Source organism: Eupeodes corollae, chromosome 3 (genome assembly GCF_945859685.1).
Source record: "Eupeodes corollae chromosome 3, idEupCoro1.1, whole genome shotgun sequence".
Lineage (NCBI taxonomy): Eukaryota > Metazoa > Arthropoda > Insecta > Diptera > Syrphidae > Eupeodes > Eupeodes corollae.
This window is the reverse complement of record NC_079149.1, coordinates 137,250,858-137,271,888: the sequence shown is the minus strand read 5'-3', so window position 1 is coordinate 137,271,888 and position 21,031 is coordinate 137,250,858. Positions and strand designations below refer to the sequence as shown.

Here is a 21,031-nt window from a genome sequence, read left to right as displayed (position 1 = left end):
ATATAAATGCTTACCACCCTGTATTTAGCTCCAATTTCTATTCTGTCTACACCCTTAGAGCATATCACTTCTATATGTCAACAAATTAAATTAAATTTTCTCCCATCTTTCCTCAAACTAATTTCATTTCGTTTTTGTATTTATTGTATATGTCTTTACTTTTATTTCAGCTGGGTCCTGCAGCAGCGGGAAGAGGAATGTTCTGCTACCACTGCCCGCCAGCGCTACATCCAGCTGGACCCCATCAACCCCGGCTACCATCATTGGAATACCCGTTTGCTGCTACACATCCATGTACGTATGTTGCCATTCGTATATACAAACATACATATATTTTGCTAATGAAGTTAGATATAAAGTTCGAGATAACGTCCTTTTGACAGCATTACCGTCCGTCGTCGACGTAGTTGTCGTCGCTCGGTGGCGGTGTCGACATTGGTATATTGATCGTATAGTCCAAGTACTGTGTACATATATCTATAGATACTACCCCATCCCGGAAGATGCGCCATACACACTACAGCAAAGGCACACATTAACGAATTATCGAATCAGAGATATATCGAGTTACAAGTAGATTCTCGCTAAAGATAAACTTCTAGATATACCAAGTATATATTAAAGGACGAATTCTATACCCTATAGCCATATACAGTCTTCCTGGCTCTGCATATATTGATTCAGGATCAGGATTATAGAGCATATGTGAGCTCGAATATCTTTTTGAACACTTTATTATCACAGCACATAGCTACCTAACTTTTGTACTTAACAAAGTTATAGGTTCTCTTTACTCTTTCCCTATCTCTACTCTAATAAAATGTATCTAGATACAAATGTATCTTCTATTTTGTTTAGAGTTTCCTCCACACAAGTTAATGCACACAGCACAGTCGCAGAATAAAATGAAAATAAAATATACCCAAAATGTATACAAGACGAACGATGTGCTACTTTGTTCATCATCGAAATTAACACACAAATTAAGTTTGAAAACTTGTTACAATCTAGATTGAAGGACTTTTGCCTGAAGCCGACCCAAACCGAAACCAAAAACGAAAACGAAGGCGAGGGGATGAAATTCGATATCACTTCGATATACTATAGAAATAGACATCATCAGAAACTCGATTACGTTCATTCAGCAAATAAAGCCTTATATCATATCGCTGGATTGTTGGATTGTTGGATATGGTTGGCGCTGCTGCTACTACGGCTGCTAAAAGTTTTAGCTCAACAAGTTTTGCCACCATCATCATCAGCATCAAATGCAACCAGAAGCAGCCCAGTACCCAGCTTTTTGTTAATTTTTGTTGTTGGATTATGTGACAGACAATGCAGCCATGTTGACAGAAGAGATGGAGGGTCAGCGGCTAGCTAAATGGCGATGGCGATGGCGATTTCCCCAGTCAAATGATTTCCACATTGTAATGATGTTAACAGTTTAATTTTTCTATTCAATTTGCCTATTCTCTTCTGGGATTCAAAGCAGACATAGTACTCCCATAGTGACGACCGCCGACGACAGATCCGGAACTAAAATGTGTATTTTTTTTCCTATTACATGAATGGTGTTTTATATGATGTTAGAGCAGCGTTGTTATGTTGTCTGATTAGATTAAACATATTTAGCTCAGTTAAGTTTAGTCAAATTTATTTTGTATAAACTAGGACACAAAAGTGAAATTTTTGTTTATTAAAGCTAGTGGCGAATTACTACGATTTTGAAGACGAAATACTTCAAACAAAATCTAAAAATCCGGCTTGAGCCCCCAAATTATTTAGCCTGAGAAATATTTTTCTTCAGTATGCATTTCAAAATTGTGGTGCTTGACTTAAAATGTCATATTTCCAAACGGACATAAGCTATTCTGCACTTTATTTTTTTGGAAAAACGGCGTTCGAAGCATTTATTTGCACGAAGCAAACATTTTGACACATTGCAAGACAAACATTCTTCTTGGCTTCGTTATTCTGGCCAGTCAACACCGGATGGAAGGTTTGTTGAGGTCTTTGCTGAGTTTAATCAATTAACCCAGCTTGTCGATGAGCCAACGCGTATCCCTGAAGTTGCAGGTCAATCCGCCAACACCCTAGACTTGTTTCTTACTTCTGATCCTAATAAATACACAATCAGAGTATTACCTCCTCTAGGCACATCAGACCATTGTATCGTATCTGCAAATTTCTCATGTGTAAAAAAGCCAGTTAATGAAGAAACTCCTATGAGAACCGTTTGGCAATATGAGAAAGTTAACTGGGACGGTCTCAATGAATTCTTCAGGAACTTAAACTGGTCACTATGCTTCCTCGATAGTGACGTAGATTCCAGCGCAGATATGGTTACAAATTTAATTCTTTGTGGAATGAGAGATTTTATCCCGAATAAGGTAAAATTAATCAAACCTAAAGAGAACTCATGGTTTGATTCGAGCTGTAAAGAGGTAATTAGGATCAGAGATGTAAGTTTCCGGATTTATAAAGCCAACCCCACTGAGGAAAACCGGAAAAAGTTCAAACAAGCTAGAAAGACTTGCAACGGTGATCTCATGGTTTATCTCACCGAACAATGGAACAAATCTTTACATCGTTATGGAGAAAGCAAGATTATTGCACTTGATATTTCAAAAGTATTTGATAGAGTTTGGCACCAAGCTCTCTTATCGAAAATGCGTGCTTTTGCTATAGGAGAACCCTTCTTCGTTGGGTTAAAAATTACCTTTCGGACCGTTCATTCCAAGTAGTTTTGGACGGGTTCAAATCTGATATTCACAAAATAAACGCTGGTGTGCCCCTGGGCTCCGTTTTGTCTCCGACGCTCGTCCTTATTTTTATAAATGATCTTTTGTCTGAAACTTCTTACCCACTATATTATTTCGCTGATAACAGTACCTTCAGCTTTTCATATTTGTTTTTAGATTCTCATCCTTGTCCTTCGGATGTGGAACTTCAACGGCAGCGTATGATAAGCTCATTAAATTCTGATCTCGACAGCATTGTCCAATGGGGAATTAAAAACCGTGTAGAATTTAATGCTTCGAAAACTCAATGCTGTCTCCTGTCGGTAAAGCGTAACCCACCCCCGATGCCGCTACCCATGAGCGGCACTTGTTTCCAGGAAACTAATCAACTTTCAGTACTAGGTATGAATATCACAGATCACCTCATATGGAATGATCACATATTCGATATTGCAAAAAATGCTGCTAGGTGCTTAGGATTTCTCCGACGGTGCAAGAAATTTTTCACCTCTTCTGATCTGGCTGTAATTTATAAAGCTTTCATTCGTCCAAAACTTGAATATAACTCGAATATATATGGGCAGATGCCCCTAAAACAAGTTTAAGTATTTTGGACAGGATCAAAAAAAAGCTTTGAAAATGATAGGCGATAGAACTATAACCGAAACAATTACGTCACTTGTACACCGCTGCAATGTTTCGTGCCTTTCGTTGTTCTTCCGATATTTTTATAAACAGTGTTCTATCGAATTAGCCAGTTGCATTCCCCCCCCCTAAAACAATTCAGCCGTAATACTCGTATTTCAAGGAATGCACATCAGTTTAACCTTGAGCTCAATTTCGGACGTACTGTCAAGTATAGAGATTCTTTTTTTAACAGCACATTAAGAATGTGCAATGCTTTACCCAGCTCTTTTTTTCCCTATCATTTTGATATTCAAAACCTTAAGACCAATATGTGCATCGGTATCTCCTCTTTAATCCTTCCCTATTTTCTTAACGCTCGCACTGTGTTTAAACTTTAAACATGTTAAGGGTATTAATAACCCCGTTAATTATTTAAAAAAAAATACAAAAAAGAACTTTTAAGTGACAGATCCCGATATATTTACACTGCTTAATATCTCCGAAATGTTCCATGTCCTTTTTTTTAGTTTTTTAGTTATTTTCTATTGCAATAAAGAGCTTCATTCTCCTCTCATAAAATTCAGCCCTAATACTCAAACCTTAAGAAATGCTCAACAGTTTCCTTGAGTTCAATTTCGGACATACTGCAAGTTGTAGAGTTTCTTTTTCAGCTGCACAGCGAGAATGTAAAACGATTACTCAAAAATCGTTATCTCGTCTTAAATCCTTGTCTGTTTAAACTTGAAAAGGTTAACCGGTGTGTGTTCAAATTTTGTTTAAAGAAATTAATTAGCAGTTTTACAATTGTTATCAAAAATTTGACAGGCGATAATTTTGTATTAATGTCGATGTTTAACGTTTGTTTAAGATCTAGAAACCCTCAAGCGCTCAGTTTTTTCAAAGATTTTTGAAATGAAAAATTTTTGTATCCGGTTTCTAAATGATGCATTTTGACATTTGCTATAAATATAATTTGCTTTTCGTTTGTAAGGTTTTTTTATTAACAAACTGAAAATTAGGTTCCAGGTTGCCTCCAATAAAGCAATATCCAGATCTCAGGAACTATTGGAAAAATATTTATGAGAAAGATTCTCCTGCGTTAATTGTTTTTCTACTTTAAACCGAGCTAAATACTGAAATAGTAAAGCACATTTTCAAACAGTTTTTGATAGTTTTAAAATTTACATCCGATCATCTTTTACAACACTGATGCTTTTTACAGATACATAACTTCAATGGACTTTAAAAATTACTACATGTTTCTTTCGCTTCGCCAATTTATTTGGGGTCATTGTTTTGGATTGTCCCATCGTTTTCATAGACGTCCACATGGAATACTTTATAAAAATTATACAAATTTGTTAATGGAAACAAGCGACCGTATGAATCCAATAAATTTATATTTTTACGTACACATATTCCAATGAACTTATTTGTGCGTATAATTTTAAATAATAAAAATAAAATGCAAATTCCATTGCTTTCACGCCGAATTGAAGGTGACAATTGATTGTATTACGCTCGTAAAATATTTATCATAATTTGAGCCTGTGTCGCCCCAACAAACGCACTGCCGCCGCCGCCGCCGCCGGCCTCATCATCATGTTCGACGACGAATTCCATTAGGACCGAATTTCATTTTTTTAAACTTATTTTTCCATTTTTGTGGCACCATTGACATGGCACCCATCCCATATAAAAATTCCAAAGTAAATCCCTGCTGCACTCCTTCCGAATCGATCAATATAAAATATATAGAAAGGTACCTACACCTACATCTTTCCTATACCCGTGCTCCATAGCACATTCATGGGTATCTAGATACATCACCAATCCAATGGAGGTCGGGAGAGTGGTGCGAGAGAGGGTACCTACCTACTCGCGGTATATTGGAATGTATACAGGTGCGTTCTGTGTTTGCCGTCGGCTCGGCTGCCTTGATATACATCACCTCAAAGGCGCAGAGCACAGAGAGGAGCAGGAGATACGAGCGAGAATTATTGGATTCCCATTACAAGTGATTGCTCCGAGATTCCGATCCGATCCATTTCCGCGAATTATTTAGCATGTAAATTGAGATGGTGTGTTGCACTCATGAAAAATTCCTTTAATCAAATAACCGAATTGATATCTCTATCTAAAGGCATGTACCTTCATTCAAGTCTATGGTATATGCAGTGCAACATACCAAAGAGGAGTTTGAGAGGTCTGATGGAATGTCTTCAAAGTTTTGTAGGGTATATACAATTCTGTGCAATAAGCAGAGTACTGTATACACAAGAGGGTGTGGATAATCCTAAGTGTTGTGGATTTCATTAATTTATAGTTTATGTGAAAGTCTGAGCGCATGCACCTTGTCTGAGGATGATGCTGATGTACTTATAGCTCCTTATATAGAGAGGTGTCGGAATGTGAAATAAGGCATCTCGAGCTCGACCTGAATGCATTAGTAATTACTTGAGTATACAACATTCACTCTCGCTATATACATATATACATATACATACTCTTACGTAACCACAACCATTTACTTGATTAGAAGGATATTAAGCTTGCGGCTATCAACACTTCCTTTAGATCGTTACATCATCTTCATCCATATACCTTTGACTTGAAGGTTCATACATATATCTGATGTCCAAATTATATGCAGCACAAGGTGAAGGCGATATGTTGCCCCAGTCAATCTTCATGCAGCATCTACAGACATATTTCTATAACGTATATAAGAACTAATGAGATAAACACAAGAACTTGTAAGCGCATTAGCACGAAATCCTAAAATTATTTTAGCTAAGAACATACCCTAATGATTAAATATATAGGAATTTTGTATATGTCCACCATCATCATCATAATCAAAAGCAAGTTATTTTAGCCCAGTTTGGGGTTACCATATTCTTGATATTTTTTAAAAGTTCTTAGAGTTACAGGACATATGATTGACTTTTATAGAGCAACACCAGTGATTATGGTTTCGAAAAATGGTCAATTTGTGTACCTTTACATATCAGTTTTTGAACAGTTCTCCCAGCTTTGATTTTAACATTCTATGTTTTCTATGTTTTTGTTCGTTGCTTTCTAACTTGATATAAAAGCGGTCTGTAAGGTTTTCAATTGAATACTTACCTGTCTAGTAATTTGTTGGCAATGATTTATGATGATTTTGAATTTGAAGTAAAATATTTTCTATGTTTTTTTCTATAATGTTTTCTGAAAGTCAAGTAAGCAAAACAACTTTCTCCTAAAATGAATTTAAAGTTTTTACTTTGAATACTTCATTGCCTTTCATTAATGGTAAGTTAGTTGTGACAGATTCAAGTTTTTCATGCAATGGTTTCTATGTTTTTTGCTATATTGATGTTTATTTAGGAAAGTATCGCTACGTAAATTATTTTAAAATCGGTTTAATCTTGAATAATTGACTGCCAAATAGTTTTTCTTTTATTATAAACATTAATTTGTTGTGTGAATTGAAATTAAGCCTTGTAATGTTTTCTATGTTTTTGCTACATAATTATCGATTGAGTAAAGCAACACCCAAACAAAATGTGATCTTATTATGAATTCTTCCTAGCTGATAGTTTATCTTTTGAAGTAGTCACAAATTTGAATTGCTATGTTTTCTATGTTTATTTACTATTTTACCACATTGATACTTACTTAATAAAGCGATTCCAAAAACTTATTTAAACGTCTTGTCGTTCCACTAAAAAAGTAAATTATTTGCTGTTAATAAATCGTGAATTAGTCGTGATAGTTTTTAGATTGTAATATTTTCTATGTTTTTTCCTATATTGATGTGAATTGAGCAAAGTATCGCTAAGGAAATTATTTTAAAGTCGGTTTAATCTTGAATAATTGACCACCAAATAGTTTTTCTTTTATTAAAGACATGAATTTGTTGTGGGATTGAAATTAAGCCTTGTAATATTTTCTATGTTTTTGCTACATTAATATCAATTGAGTTAAGCAACGCCCAAAAAAAGTGTGGCCTTATCATGAATTCATCTGGGATGATAATTTGCTTTTTAAAGTTGTCACAAATTTGACTTCCTATGCCTTTCTATGTTTATTAAGTGTTTTAACCACATTGATATAAAGCGATTCCAAAATGTCTCGTCGTTCCACTAAAGTAGTAAATTAAATGCCTTAAATAAATTGTGAAGTAGTCGTGATAGTTTTAAGATTGCAATGTTTTCTATGTTTTTTGGCTACATTATCATTTTACAAAACAGGTTGGCCAACAAAACAAATTTTTGGTAAATTATTGTTGTGAACAATCCATATGAAGTTCTGCAATGTTTTCTATGATTTTTTAGTCTCAAAGCTACATATATGTTAACTTTGTAGAGCAATCACTGAAATACAGTGTAAGGGTCTTTTATTTAATAATTGGTGACTAATAATTTTCTGTTTGCAAGTCGTGAATTATTTGCATACATTTCGAACTCATCGTGCTATGTTTTCTATGTTTTTTTTCGCCTAAAAAATGAATACAAAAATCTTATTTTTAATTCTAATAACTAACTCATTATTTGTTGTTAATTAGTCGTGAATTATTTGTGGCATCAATTCCAATTTTGCCGTGCTATGTTTTCTACGTTCTTGAAACTATGACAAAGAGTTCCTTCTTTTTTCCCTTACTTTTTAGTTTGGTTCTCGGTCATTACCAGATGCATAATGCAGGCTTTCTAACCTTCAAAACACTCGACTTATTCTTATTCCAAAATTCATTACAGAGAGACATCACCTTTCATAAATCAACTCATGCCAAATATAAAACAACTCTGGCCACCTTATCACTCTAATCTCATCACTTAACATGCAAGAATGTCTACAGGATTATAAAATACTCCAAAGGTGTAAAGGTTATATCTCTCATATATCAAATTATCATAAATAAAGAAATCACTTATCCTTCTCCAATAAAACAAAATCAAAATACATCTCCTTCCATCAAATAATCTCAAAGAATAAAGTATCTACTATCAAAAATCAAAGAAAACTTGATTTACATTTAAAATTAAATTTTTTTAAGGACTCGCTTCTCTTCGAAGCGAGACAAACAAGATGAGGTGAGAAGGGTTCGAAAACCTATACCAAAAATAAAAAAGACTCAAATGCCCCGATTATGTCAAATTCAATTTGCTATCGAAAATGTGACACTTAAAACATTTTATTCATCGTTCCTACTACTCCCTGCCCTCTTCTCCTTATCACAATCTCAAAACAGACGACATCAGTCTCTCTGAAAGGCGATGGTGGATCTTTATATCCTTCGAGGATATGCAGTGAGTTGAAAATATGGGAAAGGGTGAATGAAAGTGATACTCATCAGCACCGTGTTGAAGGGTCTTCCAACGGTATACACACTAAAATGAACACCCGAAAAAAAGAATCAAAAAAAGAGCAAACATTTTTACAGTAATATTTCAAAATTTGCATATCCCAATATTAAAATTCATAAAAAGAATAAAAAATAAGTCAAAGAAGTTGCTAGACTTAAAATACCTACCTTTTTTCTATACACTCTCTATCTGTGTGTGTGTATGGAAGGATATTTTGGGAGAGGGTGAGTGAGAGTTCAACCCTATGAGCAAGAGCATCCCTTTTTTAGAGTGTCTAGCTATGTATAGTGAAGTCATAGTCACTTCAATTATTACCACCACCTCAGAGAGAAAGAAGAAGCATCTCCAGCACCAGCAGCCACTCATCCCGAGCTCTACAACAAGATTACAAGCAATTTTCATAACGAGCGTTATATTAGTTTTGGCCTAAGTCCTCGGCAAGGACTTTTAGCTTTGTGTTTGTGTGTAAGTGGGTAAGTTGTATATGGAGACTGATGGGAGTCTGCAAAGCAGAGAACATCGTGTGAATCGTGACATTCGATACGACGACGAAAAGTCCCCTTCGTCTCTCTTCTTCGTCCTTCGAATCCAAACACATTTATACCCACACAACAAGGAGAAGGACGAAGGATTGATTCTCGATTCTCTGATTCTCTGGATGAATCTTTCTTATTTGAACTCGCCATCACCATTATAACCATCAGCAGTGAGTATGGAAATTCAATTATCCTTTGGGAGGGTTGCCGAATGGAAATCCTTTAATGATGGTTATACCAACTGTCTGCAAATTGAATTACTTCCTTTATGTAACGATAATCATCAACAACAAAATGTAGTAGGAAGGTGGATCTGGATTTACTCAATATACCGCTACTCTGTGATGATGGGTCCTGATGGCTTGAGATGATGATGATGATAGTAATAATGATCAAAATGATTACGATAGATGGTGGTAAATGTAATGGTGATGTTTATTCCACCTTGAGTAGTTCTTGATGTTGGTCGAACTGAAATGAATTGACTTAATTCGAAGGATGAGCGAGATGATAATGATTATGATGATGATGACGAGGACAAGACTAAAGCTGTGGTGTTGATAGGAGACAAAGACATGTGTTCAAATATAATGTTATGTTTAATCTTATAAAACTTGTAGAGATAGTAGATGCAAGTAGCAGCTATTTAAGTACATAAGGGTTGATGTGAGTTGTCGAATTATCGGATTATAATTTAGACGACTAAAACACTTTTTGATGTTTTTTTAATTCTTTTTTTGGTTTTCTTGCTTGTAGAACATACAAGGGTTGGTAGTTGTTTTTTGAAAAGAAAGCACTTGTGGTTGAACCTTTAGCGGATTAAGACTTATTTGAGTTATTATTGGAATGTATGAAATAAACCTATTAAAGTTCCATTTTGACACAAATGGGATGAGGGTTTGTAAAAATACGATAAAACTTATTTACCTAGTTTATTCAAATTTTTAGTTTTTGAAAACTTTAAAAATTTCAAAGCAAAAAACAATTTTTGAGGTTAAATAGAATGACTAATTAAAATTATTTACAAAAGAATTAGTTTTTGTTGAGAAAATCGAATATCAAAATATCGTCAGAAATAGTGTAGGCAAGCAATTTTTGTGTGATGATTTTCTTACTCTCAATTTCTACACTTTCATCCTAATCTGTTCTAGAAGCCTGGCCAATGCCAGATAAGTAGTCCTTCTAACAAAATACTATTACCCCCACATTTCTTCTCATTGCCTGTCCCTGATTCAATTTCACAAATTATTTGACAGGTAATTTCTAATACGTCTAAAAATGGTCTACTTTTAATTTTGACACTGAATTAGGATTTCAAATTGTATGCATTCATTTTATATTTACAACTCAGTGTTTTTAACAACAGTTCTCATATTTTTCACCAGCGTACTTTTGTTAGAATAAATTTATATAAGACAATTAGTGAGGTTCCCGAAAACGAATAAAATGAAATTGAGGTCTAAATAAATTTGATTACAGGGTTCTATCTTTCCATCGTGTTTATACCTTCGATTATTTTTCAAAATCCTTTTCACTGAAATATCATAAATAAATAATAAATATCACATCAGTCAATAAACAGTTTAGCTGATTGTCGTTGGCATTGTATAAAATATCATTTTTTTTTCTTTGGATTTTGTTGATGTGGATTACAGCTATAGCTGCAGTCTACATTTCTTTGCTTAAGGCAGTTTTCAAATATTGGTTGAATAAAACTGATGTTTTTATGAACCGAAGCACAGTCCAAATATTGTCTTGAAGGTTTTGCAAAACATTTTTTGTGCTAAAAAATCGTTTTAAATTTCAAGTTTAAGTTTTCTTAAATATAATGTAAAAGCTGAAACTTCCCGAAAGCCAAATTTATTTCAAAATTATGTAATCGTCATTTAATATAATTGAAATTACTTCTGTCTTCAAACGATTGTCTCTTGTCGCATTCAAACAACACCGCTTAACCTAGAAGAATTGTTGAAAACGCTGTGATTTTTCAGAATTTAAGAACTCTAATTTTTATTTTGAATGGATTTCAATTTTACTTATTTTATATTTTTTAAAAATTTTTAACTTCCCATAGTAGTATGGGAGGCGGCGGTCAAAGTGCCTACCTCATCGAGTCAATGGAAAATTTGGTCATTAATGAATGGTAAATGACACGACGATTACAAAACCGCTGGTCGGACAGACTTTTTCCGGGCCTTTTGGCCGCAAAATGGCCACTTCCGGTCGCGTTTTTTGGTGTTGGGGTATACCATCAGGTCAATGGAAAATTAAAATAGTAGTTGGTAGAGATCTGGTGGTAGATTTAAAATCATTTGGTCGGACAGACACAATCCGGGACAAACCATTTGTCCGACCATCTCAAAAAACGGTATTTTTGGTGTTGACCTACCTCATCGGATCAATGGAAAAATGGGGTATCAAATGAAAGCTTGGACCGTCTACTTCAAGAATCTACTGGTCGGACAAACTTTTCATGGGCCAAACAAACGTCCGACCGCCTTTTCCCCAAAAAAATGCTTTCATCTTTTTTCATCTTTTTTCAACTCAATATCAAAAATTTTTAAGTCAAATAAGTAAAAATTTGTATCAGATAAAAGTTAACACTGTCACCTAAATAAATTATATAACAAAAGTTCTAAAAAAAATTACAAAAAGCCATAACAAAATCTATTTCATAATTTTTTTTTCTCAGGAAATTGCATTTTTTTATAAATTAAATAAATGACATACTTACCGCCGAACTATCTACTTCCAGCAGGGAAAAGTTAATCCAACTTATTAATTAAATGTTACACATATGTATGTACATATGTCTATATAGGGATTATTTACTTTATTTTTCAAACATAAGATAAATTCATTTTTTTTCAAAAAAGATATAAAATAAACATAATATCAAACAATTTTTTTTCAACACATTTTCTGGCAAGTTTTTTTCTTTAAACAAACCAAGATGATATGTAAATACATAATAAATAATGGGATTTCCTGTGGACCGATACCAAAATTTGCACGGATTATGTAAGTGGCCTTAATTTGTATGAGAACTTACTGTTAATTTTAAATCCTTTTTTTCCCTGCTGACCGCTTAAACAATTCATTTTTACAATTGTTACACTTTTGGTAGAAAGTTTGAGTGGACTCATTTTAAGTGTGGAAGAAATAAAATAAAATTGTTTGAATTATAATCAATATTTTGTTTTGTGTTAATTTCTGATATTATGGCATTAAAAGTTAAAAAGTGTTTTGTTTATGGGGAAGATTTTCCAAAAATTATTAATTTTACAGACGAAATACTTAAAAAAAGTATTGATGCTTTATTGATTCGAAAACTGAAGGGTTTTAAGTACGGCGATATTGAATTATTACCTGATTCTAATGATTTGTGTGGCTACCATACAAATTGTTACCGTAAGATTACTTTAAAAAGAAATTATATAAATGCGCCTGACGTAAAATCAAATGTAAGAACAATATTGTTTTTGTAAATGGTCAAAGCAATAAAAAATGATATTTAAAGTACACGCCAAATGCATATCATGATCGGCTTAAGGTATTTTGCGGTTTAAGGCGAAATGGTTTAAACATTCTTATCACAGAGATTTTTGTTTTTTATTTAAGCTCTATTACCTTTAAAATTTGATTTTCAATTAATACATTTAGTAAACGTTTCTGATTGAGGTGAAGTAAATATTTTTAAAAACAAACTCTTTTCCCGTTTGGAGAACTTCATTCTCTGGTGATCACCTAATGAATGAATGAATATAGTTGTAGCCATGAAGAAGCCGATACCAGATTAATTTACCATATAAGCAAATCAAAACCTAATTCCAACATTATGGTTCGAGCATCTGACACAGACATACAATCGTTGTTTTACTGGGGAATATGCACAAATTTAAGGACTTAGAGATTTGGTTAGCAAGTGGCAGCTCGAAAAGAAATAATTTCAATTGCACTAACTGTAAGCAACTAGCTTTGACATTGGGAGTGAGTTTATGTGCTGCGCTACCAGCATTTCATGCTTTTACAGGTTGCGACTATACTGCCAGTTTTTTTTAGAAAAGGAAAATCTAAACCTCTAGATATCCTTCAAAAAATTGGTTGTTATCAAGCTGCCTTTGAAGCATTGAGTAAAAACACTGATCTTTTACTGGAAAAAGATACAGAAGTTATTCAAAACTTTACTTTACATAATATGTATGGTCTACGGAACCGCAAAAGTGTAAATGAAGCAAGATTTCAAAACATATATGCTCCTAAAAATACGTCGGTAGGTAATTTTTTTTAAAAAACATACAAAACTTTGACTCTAGCTTGATACCCCCATGTTTTAAATCACTCAATAAAAAAATTAAAAGAACAATTTTTGTAAGTTCTATGTGGACTAATGCCACAGAAGCACACTTCATCAAACTGAGGGCAGAAGAATTGGGTGGGTATTGAAAGATGAAAAGTTAATACCACTTTGGTTTCAAAGGGGATCCCACCCCGCTTAATGTTGATGATATTATTTTAAAAGACAATGAAGAAGAAGAAGAATAGAATATTTGAGTGAGGAAGATTCTGATGAAGACAATATTTCTTAATTTTTATTAATTTAATTGTAGTTCAATAATTTCTTTGATATAAGAATAATTTTATTATTTATTCTATGTATTGATATGTGATAATATGTTTATTTTATATCTTTTTTGAAAAAAAAATGAATTCATCTTATGTTTGAAAAATAAAGTAAATAATCCCTATATAGACATATGTACATACATATGTGTAACATTTAATTAATAAGTTGGATTAACTTTTCCCTGCTGGAAGTAGATAGTTCGGCGGTAAGTATGTCATTTATTTAATTTATAAAAAAATGCAATTTCCTGAGAAAAAAAAATTATGAAATAGATTTTGTTATGGCTTTTTGTAATTTTTTTTAGAACTTTTGTTATATAATTTATTTAGGTGACAGTGTTAACTTTTATCTGATACAAATTTTTACTTATTTGACTTAAAAATTTTTGATATTGAGTTGAAAAAAGATGAAAAAAGATGAAAGCATTTTTTTGGGGAAAAGGCGGTCGGACGTTTGTTTGGCCCATGAAAAGTTTGTCCGACCAGTAGGTTCTTGAAGTAGACGGTCCAAGCTTTCATTTGATACCCCATTTTTCCATTGATCCGATGAGGTAGGTCAACACCAAAAATACCGTTTTTTGAGATGGTCGGACAAATGGTTTGTCCCGGATTGTGTCTGTCCGACCAAATGATTTTAAATCTACCACCAGATCTCTACCAACTACTATTTTAATTTTCCATTGACTTGATGGTATACCCCAACACCAAAAAACGCGACCGGAAGTGGCCATTTTGCGGCCAAAAGGCCCGGAAAAAGTCTGTCCGACCAGCGGTTTTGTAATCGTCGTGTCATTTACCATTCATTAATGACCAAATTTTTCATTGACTCGATGAGGTAGGCACTTTGACCGCCGCCTCCTGGACTATGTGGGTCGCATCCCAGCCTCTTTTTAAGAAACATTGTCAAACAGATTTAATTGTAGCTGATTTCAGTTTCAACTATCGTGTTTGTGGTACCAGAAAAAGCGAGTTCTAACTAATACAGGGCCCGGCAAAAAGATCTCCCATACTTTAAATGGCAATGACGAATAAATTCACAATTTAACAAACAAATTTGATGAATTTTTTAAATTAAATATTATGCCATTTTACATTAAATAAAATAATTATTTAGTTTTAAACATTATATCCGTTAAATATTCCTCTATTATTAATATATTCACTAAGCCTTTCCCGGATTTTTTTCATTGCTCGTAGAATCATATGTGGTGTAATGGCTGCCACTTCCTGAGTGATTGCCTCCTTTAGTGCTTCCAAAGATGTTGGGCGATGAGTGTAGACTTTGGCCTTTAAATGTCCCCAAAGAAAAGAATCACAAGGTGATAAATCGGGGGACCTTGGTGGAAAGGAAAGAAGATGCCCTATAAACATCTCTCTAAAAATGGTTAGGGAACGCCGTGAAGTGTGTGCTGTGTCTCCATCTTGTTAGAACCAGACTTCTTTGTGATTCCTAGTAAACTGATTTAAGTTGGGTTGGAGGAAGGTCTCAATCATGTGACAATAGCGATCCGCATTAACTGTTACTTTTTGCCCATTTTCTTCGAAAAAATATAGACCTAACACACCAAATTCAGCAACAGCACACTAAACTGTCACATAAAGGCTGTGAAGTGGTCGTTGAAATTTTGTTTATTAACAGTACCCGATGATAATCGCAAAACCACCATTACGGATATATTCCTCTACGACAAATGCGCGATGCTCACCATGCCACGCCAATATGATTACTAAAAACGGCACGTAGACCTCTATCTATCTATACCCGGAATAACATTTTATCTATAAATATAAACGTCTAAAAATACGGGAGGTTTTTTTGCTGGACCCTGTACTTGGAACATATTTTACAGAATTAAAGAATAGTTCTTTTTTGAAGACGCTATTTTTTTTGTTGAAAAGGTGCTTGTGACCCTTTTCTATCTCTGACTCCGTTCTTAAATGATAGGAATAAGATTAAGAAGTTATTATAACTGGTTAAATTGTTATATTGAATATTTTAAAACTTCTAATTTTTTTTTAAATCTCTAGTATCTCGTTTTTCTAGAAATGCTTATACTTGTCCTTACATCTTTTTGTTTGGGACATGCTTCAAAATCGAAACAAAAAGATATTGTCGGTGTGACAAAATTGATTTTGCTACAATATCTAACCAGAAATTAAAACTAAAGACTCCAATAAAATTTGTGCAAAATTCTATTCATGTTTTTTTTCATCAAATTTTCGGAACTAAACAATCTAAAAAGTTATTTGATAAGAAAATACAAACCTACAGGAAACAACAAATTGGTATTTTTTTTTCGACGCGACAATTTTGTAGAAAACCAATCATGTTATCGTCTGCAAATTTTCATTTTAAAAGAAATTGTTTTATAAAAACGTCTTAACTCCTTTATGAAAATCCGTTTCGAATGTTTCCTAAACTTGAACTTTCGATTACATACTTTTTAAAATTCTTCATCATAGTTTGTCTTATTTCAAAAAGGTATTAAGTCGAAGTTTTAAAGGGCTTTTTTATAGGATATTTATTAAATTAATTTAAACCTTAAAATTCTTCTAAATTCCTTTCTGATATAAATTCATGGGTAAAGTGTATAGATACCAAAACATATCTTAGAAGAAACCTTTTGTCAGAAAATATTTCCCTCATGTTTTGTAACAAAATGTCAAAAATATGAAAAAAATGACGAAATGATGCTTCACAAAAATGTAGACTTGACTTTCATACCATCATGAGAAACAAATTAATCACCATATAAATACAACGCATTGCATCTCAAGAAATGCAATAAGAGACTTATTTTCGATAATTCTAGAAAATATCATTAATTTTTGGCAACTTTACCTTATTTTACGTATGTTTGAGTTATATATGAATGGGTTAAAAGTTTTAATACAAATTTTTTTAGGCGAAGACACAAATTTCAAATTGTATGCAATTTAATATATACAGAACTTAAAGTTTTAGCTAATAAAGGTCTACCAATTGTTCAAACTTTTACTAACACACAGATTCTTGGACTTTTCATGCCTAACCTTTATTTCTTCTTTCAATAAAATAAAACAGAAAATAATTTGTAAACATTTGCCCTCCTGAATCCAATAAATACGTAATAACTAAATCCGATTACCAAAAGTATACCTTCACTCAAGATACTCTTTTACTAAGAGAGAGAAAGGGAAGACGCTATTATATAGCGTACTCACATTCTATCTATATACTATTCGGTATAATAAAAAGGCATACCAAGGCAGCAACAGCAACAACAACAACAACAAGAACTCTGTTAACAATTGAATTTTGTAATTTGCTTGTGCTAATTAATTATTTAGGCGAATTTGAAAATTAATTTCCAGAGAATTTAAGAATCCGACCTTTTGTTGAAAGGGTATGTCAGAAGTTTTGGAATTTTTAATATTGATGGCCATCATCATCGTCATCATCCATGATGACGAACGACGACTATGACTTTCACTTTTCCAAAATGCTTGAAGGGATGATTAAGAGTCCTGACTTCGTATTCTTGTACAAGAGTAATAAGTTTAACATTGGCTCATGATGATGAAATAATTAGGTAAACCAACTGGGTTTTCATTTTGATGTTCTAAAATGAAAAACCATGTAACGGATGTAAGGACTTTTTTTTATTGTGCTTTTGACAATTTGTAAGTAAAAATCTCATAGGAGCCAGGGATTACAGATTACACAAAAAAGGGTAGAAAATCTTCTCTTAAGTTCTTAATTTGGTCAAGCGTTGTTCCGAAGCTCAGGCTCAGGTTTTTTTGAAATTAACATATTATAAATGAATGTAAGGGAGTTGGAAAGTCCATTATAAGAAGCTTAATGTATGTTTTGTATTTTTCGTTTTTTTTCATTGTTCAGATACAAGTTATTCCTACCATCCTGCTATTCACGATGAAACTTTTGTTCGGCGGAAGCAGCGAAGAAATCGGACTACATTTACATTGCAGCAGGTGAGCAAATTTTGTTCAAAACTTTTTCTATAACTTAAAGACAAGCCTGATATTTTAATGTTTTCTTTTTTAAATTTGTTTCTTTAGCTTGAAGAATTGGAGACTGCATTTGCCCAAACTCATTATCCAGATGTGTTCACCCGCGAGGATTTGGCAATGAAAATAAATTTGACAGAAGCTCGTGTTCAGGTGAGTGATAATGATAAATATAGTCATAAGTAAGGCAAATATTCGTTATCAGCTGGATTTTAAAAATGATAATTTTCAAAGAAGTAAATCGAAATTTTTTGGCAAAAAATAGAAGCTCTAGAAAATTTTTAAGCATTTTCTAGCCAAATAGCCAAACTGCGAAAACTTCTCATTAGTACCTTTTAAAACTTGTAAATAATCTTTTTTGTAATGATACAAATTGTAATGAGCCTTATTATAATTTCTTCAACTTGAAATCTGTAAATCAAAAATTGGAGTTTGAGCCTTACGTCCGAAATCTTCGGGGCTTGAAACCAGTCTAATAATATTTGTTTTATTTAAATAAAGTCAACAAATTTAATAACTGAAAATTTGTTTTGAAAATGTTTGTGAAATTTTTGGAAAATTCTGTATTTATTAAAAAAAAAAAAGGTGGGATGCGCAGTTTTGAAATGATACTTAAAGAACTTAAAAGAGTATATAATGAAAAATGTAAGTTTAAGCTGTTTTGTTTTTTGAGATATATTGGAGAAGTTAAATCAGCAAAATAGTGTTTTTGTTAGGACTTTAAATTATGTAAAAAAACTAAGTTCTTTAAGTACTTTAAAGGCTAATTCCCTGACAAAGTATTTAAATCAATAAAAACTTGATCTAAGAAATCTCGGTTTATATTTGAAAGATATCAATTCAAATACAAGCATATTACCTGAAAATCAAGTCGTTTATGGAAGTAAAAACGTTGCTAAGCCTAGTTCTTCGAGAGTCCAATAAATCAACGTTCTATGTCAACTAAAATTTAAAACCTACACTTTCCGTAAAAAATTGTTATTTCAATTTTCTTTTAAGTTTTGAAAACTATCAAAAACATTTAGTAGAAAGTCAACGTTTAGAAGTTTTTAGTTGTGTGTTTATCTTAAATTGACTTAAAGTAAGACTTAAATCTAGTTTTCTAAGTTTTATTTTATGAACAGGTTTGGGCCCCGTAGTCCCATCCATAAAAAAGAGAAAAACTTTTAAACAAATCTTAGACCAAGTTTTGGAGATTGCTGGATTAGGAACGGATTGATATGGAAGCCAAAGGGGTTATGTGAATTGTTAGTTAAGATCTGCATTTTCAAGATGGGTTTTCCAAAAGAATTAGTGAATGAATAGTCACTGCTAAAAGTTGGTGTAGAAAGGGAATATAAGCGACTAAGGGGCATTCCTTTTAAGGGTTTGCAGATCAGTAAATTTTAAACGATCTTGATAAGTTGATAACAATATAGATTATCACCCCAAGTAATATCGCGGAGTGCAAATTTGAGAGTGAGAGTTTTGATGGGAACTGGCGGATTCTAGCAAAAGTTTTGTAGATGGATTTAATGCAATAGATTCTCGAGAATTTTTTAGACAATGTCATCAAAATGAACTCGAAAACGTAACTTAGTGTTGAAAATTATTCCTGAATCGCGAATAGAATAGACAGAATTAATGGTTTCATCGTGCTGGTTGTTAGTTCTGAATTTTATGAATTGGCATATTGCAACATTAAAATTCTTGTTTCACTAAGTTTGAAATGATTCAAGAGTACATAAAATCAGGTGATATCAACATCTGATATCCGTATTTTCTCAGATAGCCAGGCCGCTATCAAATCTCTCTGTCTCTACAAACTCTATAACAGTCCATAACTATCAATCATCTCTAATGGAGATGGCACAACAGTTTAATATTCACCTTTGCTAGGTGCCGTAGAGACGTTCCAGGTAAAACTGTAAGGCAGATGAACTCGTCAGGAACGGTACAGTACAGCCCATCTTACCACGTTTGGCAAGTACTGGCATACCAATCGCTACTTGTAAACTGCTGCCAATACAAGACGCTGTGAGGAAGGCAGGCACCAGGTGGAACAACATCACCACGTGTCAGTCACAAAAAACATCTGGCCAACTCTGGATTTAAAACGTTTAAGGTGCTTGCTGTCTCTAAGCAGATCGATCTAATAGGAAAGCACCCCACGAGACTAGGCGTATTCTCAAATGACTTTTGCAGAAGCTGTATGGACGAGGAAGAGGAAGAAACGGTTCTTCATCTTCTCTGCACATGCCCTGCTCTAGCTCGAAAACGCAAGAATTACCTAGGAGAATTCTTCTTTAACGATCTTAACGATCTAAATCATATCGGTATAATCAGCCTCTCACGTTTCGTAAGGGGCTCAAGCTGGTTAAATTGAGCATAGGAGGAAGCCTCAAGATTCATGTGGTATCACAATGGGCCATTAAACTGGCCTAAGTGTGTCCGTTTCCATCTTGGACAGCCACTATAACCTAACCTAACCTAACATAAAATCAGAGGTAGTAGAAATAAACTTTTTACTTAACATGTCAACAGTGTTAATAGAGACAGTTGAATAGTAAATGACTTTAATAACTAAGTTTATATTTAAGAGAAATAGGTAAGGACCAAGGTATCTCCCTTGAGCTATTCCTCAGTTTGCAAAAATGGGATCGAAGATTGTGATCCGGTAATCAACTCTGTATAAGTGGTTTTTGAGGTATGATCTGAGCAGTGAATTGGAAAAGGTTGAAAAATCAAGGACCATAACTTAAAGATAAATAATTTTTAATTTTTGTTGGTTTTTACAAATTGGATTTTTCTAAAAAAAAAATATTGAGATTGTAACAACAAAATTTCAAATAAGTCAAAGTAAGTTTGATTTCTGTTTTTTATTTCTGATATTTTATGTCCAGAGTAATTTGCAGTATTTTTTGTAGGTTTTTATTTTTCTGAAAACTGTCAATATCTCTACCAATAGCTGAAAAATTCGAGTCTAATATCAAGGTTAAGTACATTTGTATTTAACAATCAAACTATCAAATTCGAATTTTCTTATTTTTCACAATGCAAAATAATTGATATTTTCCGTTTTGTTTAATTTAAACAAAATCTGTTGGTTTTTATTTTTACAATTTATTTTTCATTCTTTACTATAAACATAAAAGCAATGAAA

The 21,031-nt window shown here is 33.1% G+C and overlaps 1 protein-coding gene across 1 annotated transcript in view; it reads left to right on the top strand.

The window, feature by feature from the left end:
• Positions 1-21,031, top strand: part of LOC129952918 (diencephalon/mesencephalon homeobox protein 1) — a 103,081-nt gene that overhangs the window by 36,911 nt on the left and 45,139 nt on the right. Inside the window, exons 2-4 of the mRNA XM_056065893.1 lie at positions 171-294; positions 17,762-17,853; positions 17,941-18,042. Coding sequence (XP_055921868.1) covers positions 198-294; positions 17,762-17,853; positions 17,941-18,042 — 291 coding nt within the window. The 5' untranslated portion in view covers positions 171-197. The remainder of the gene's footprint in view (positions 1-170; positions 295-17,761; positions 17,854-17,940; positions 18,043-21,031) is intronic.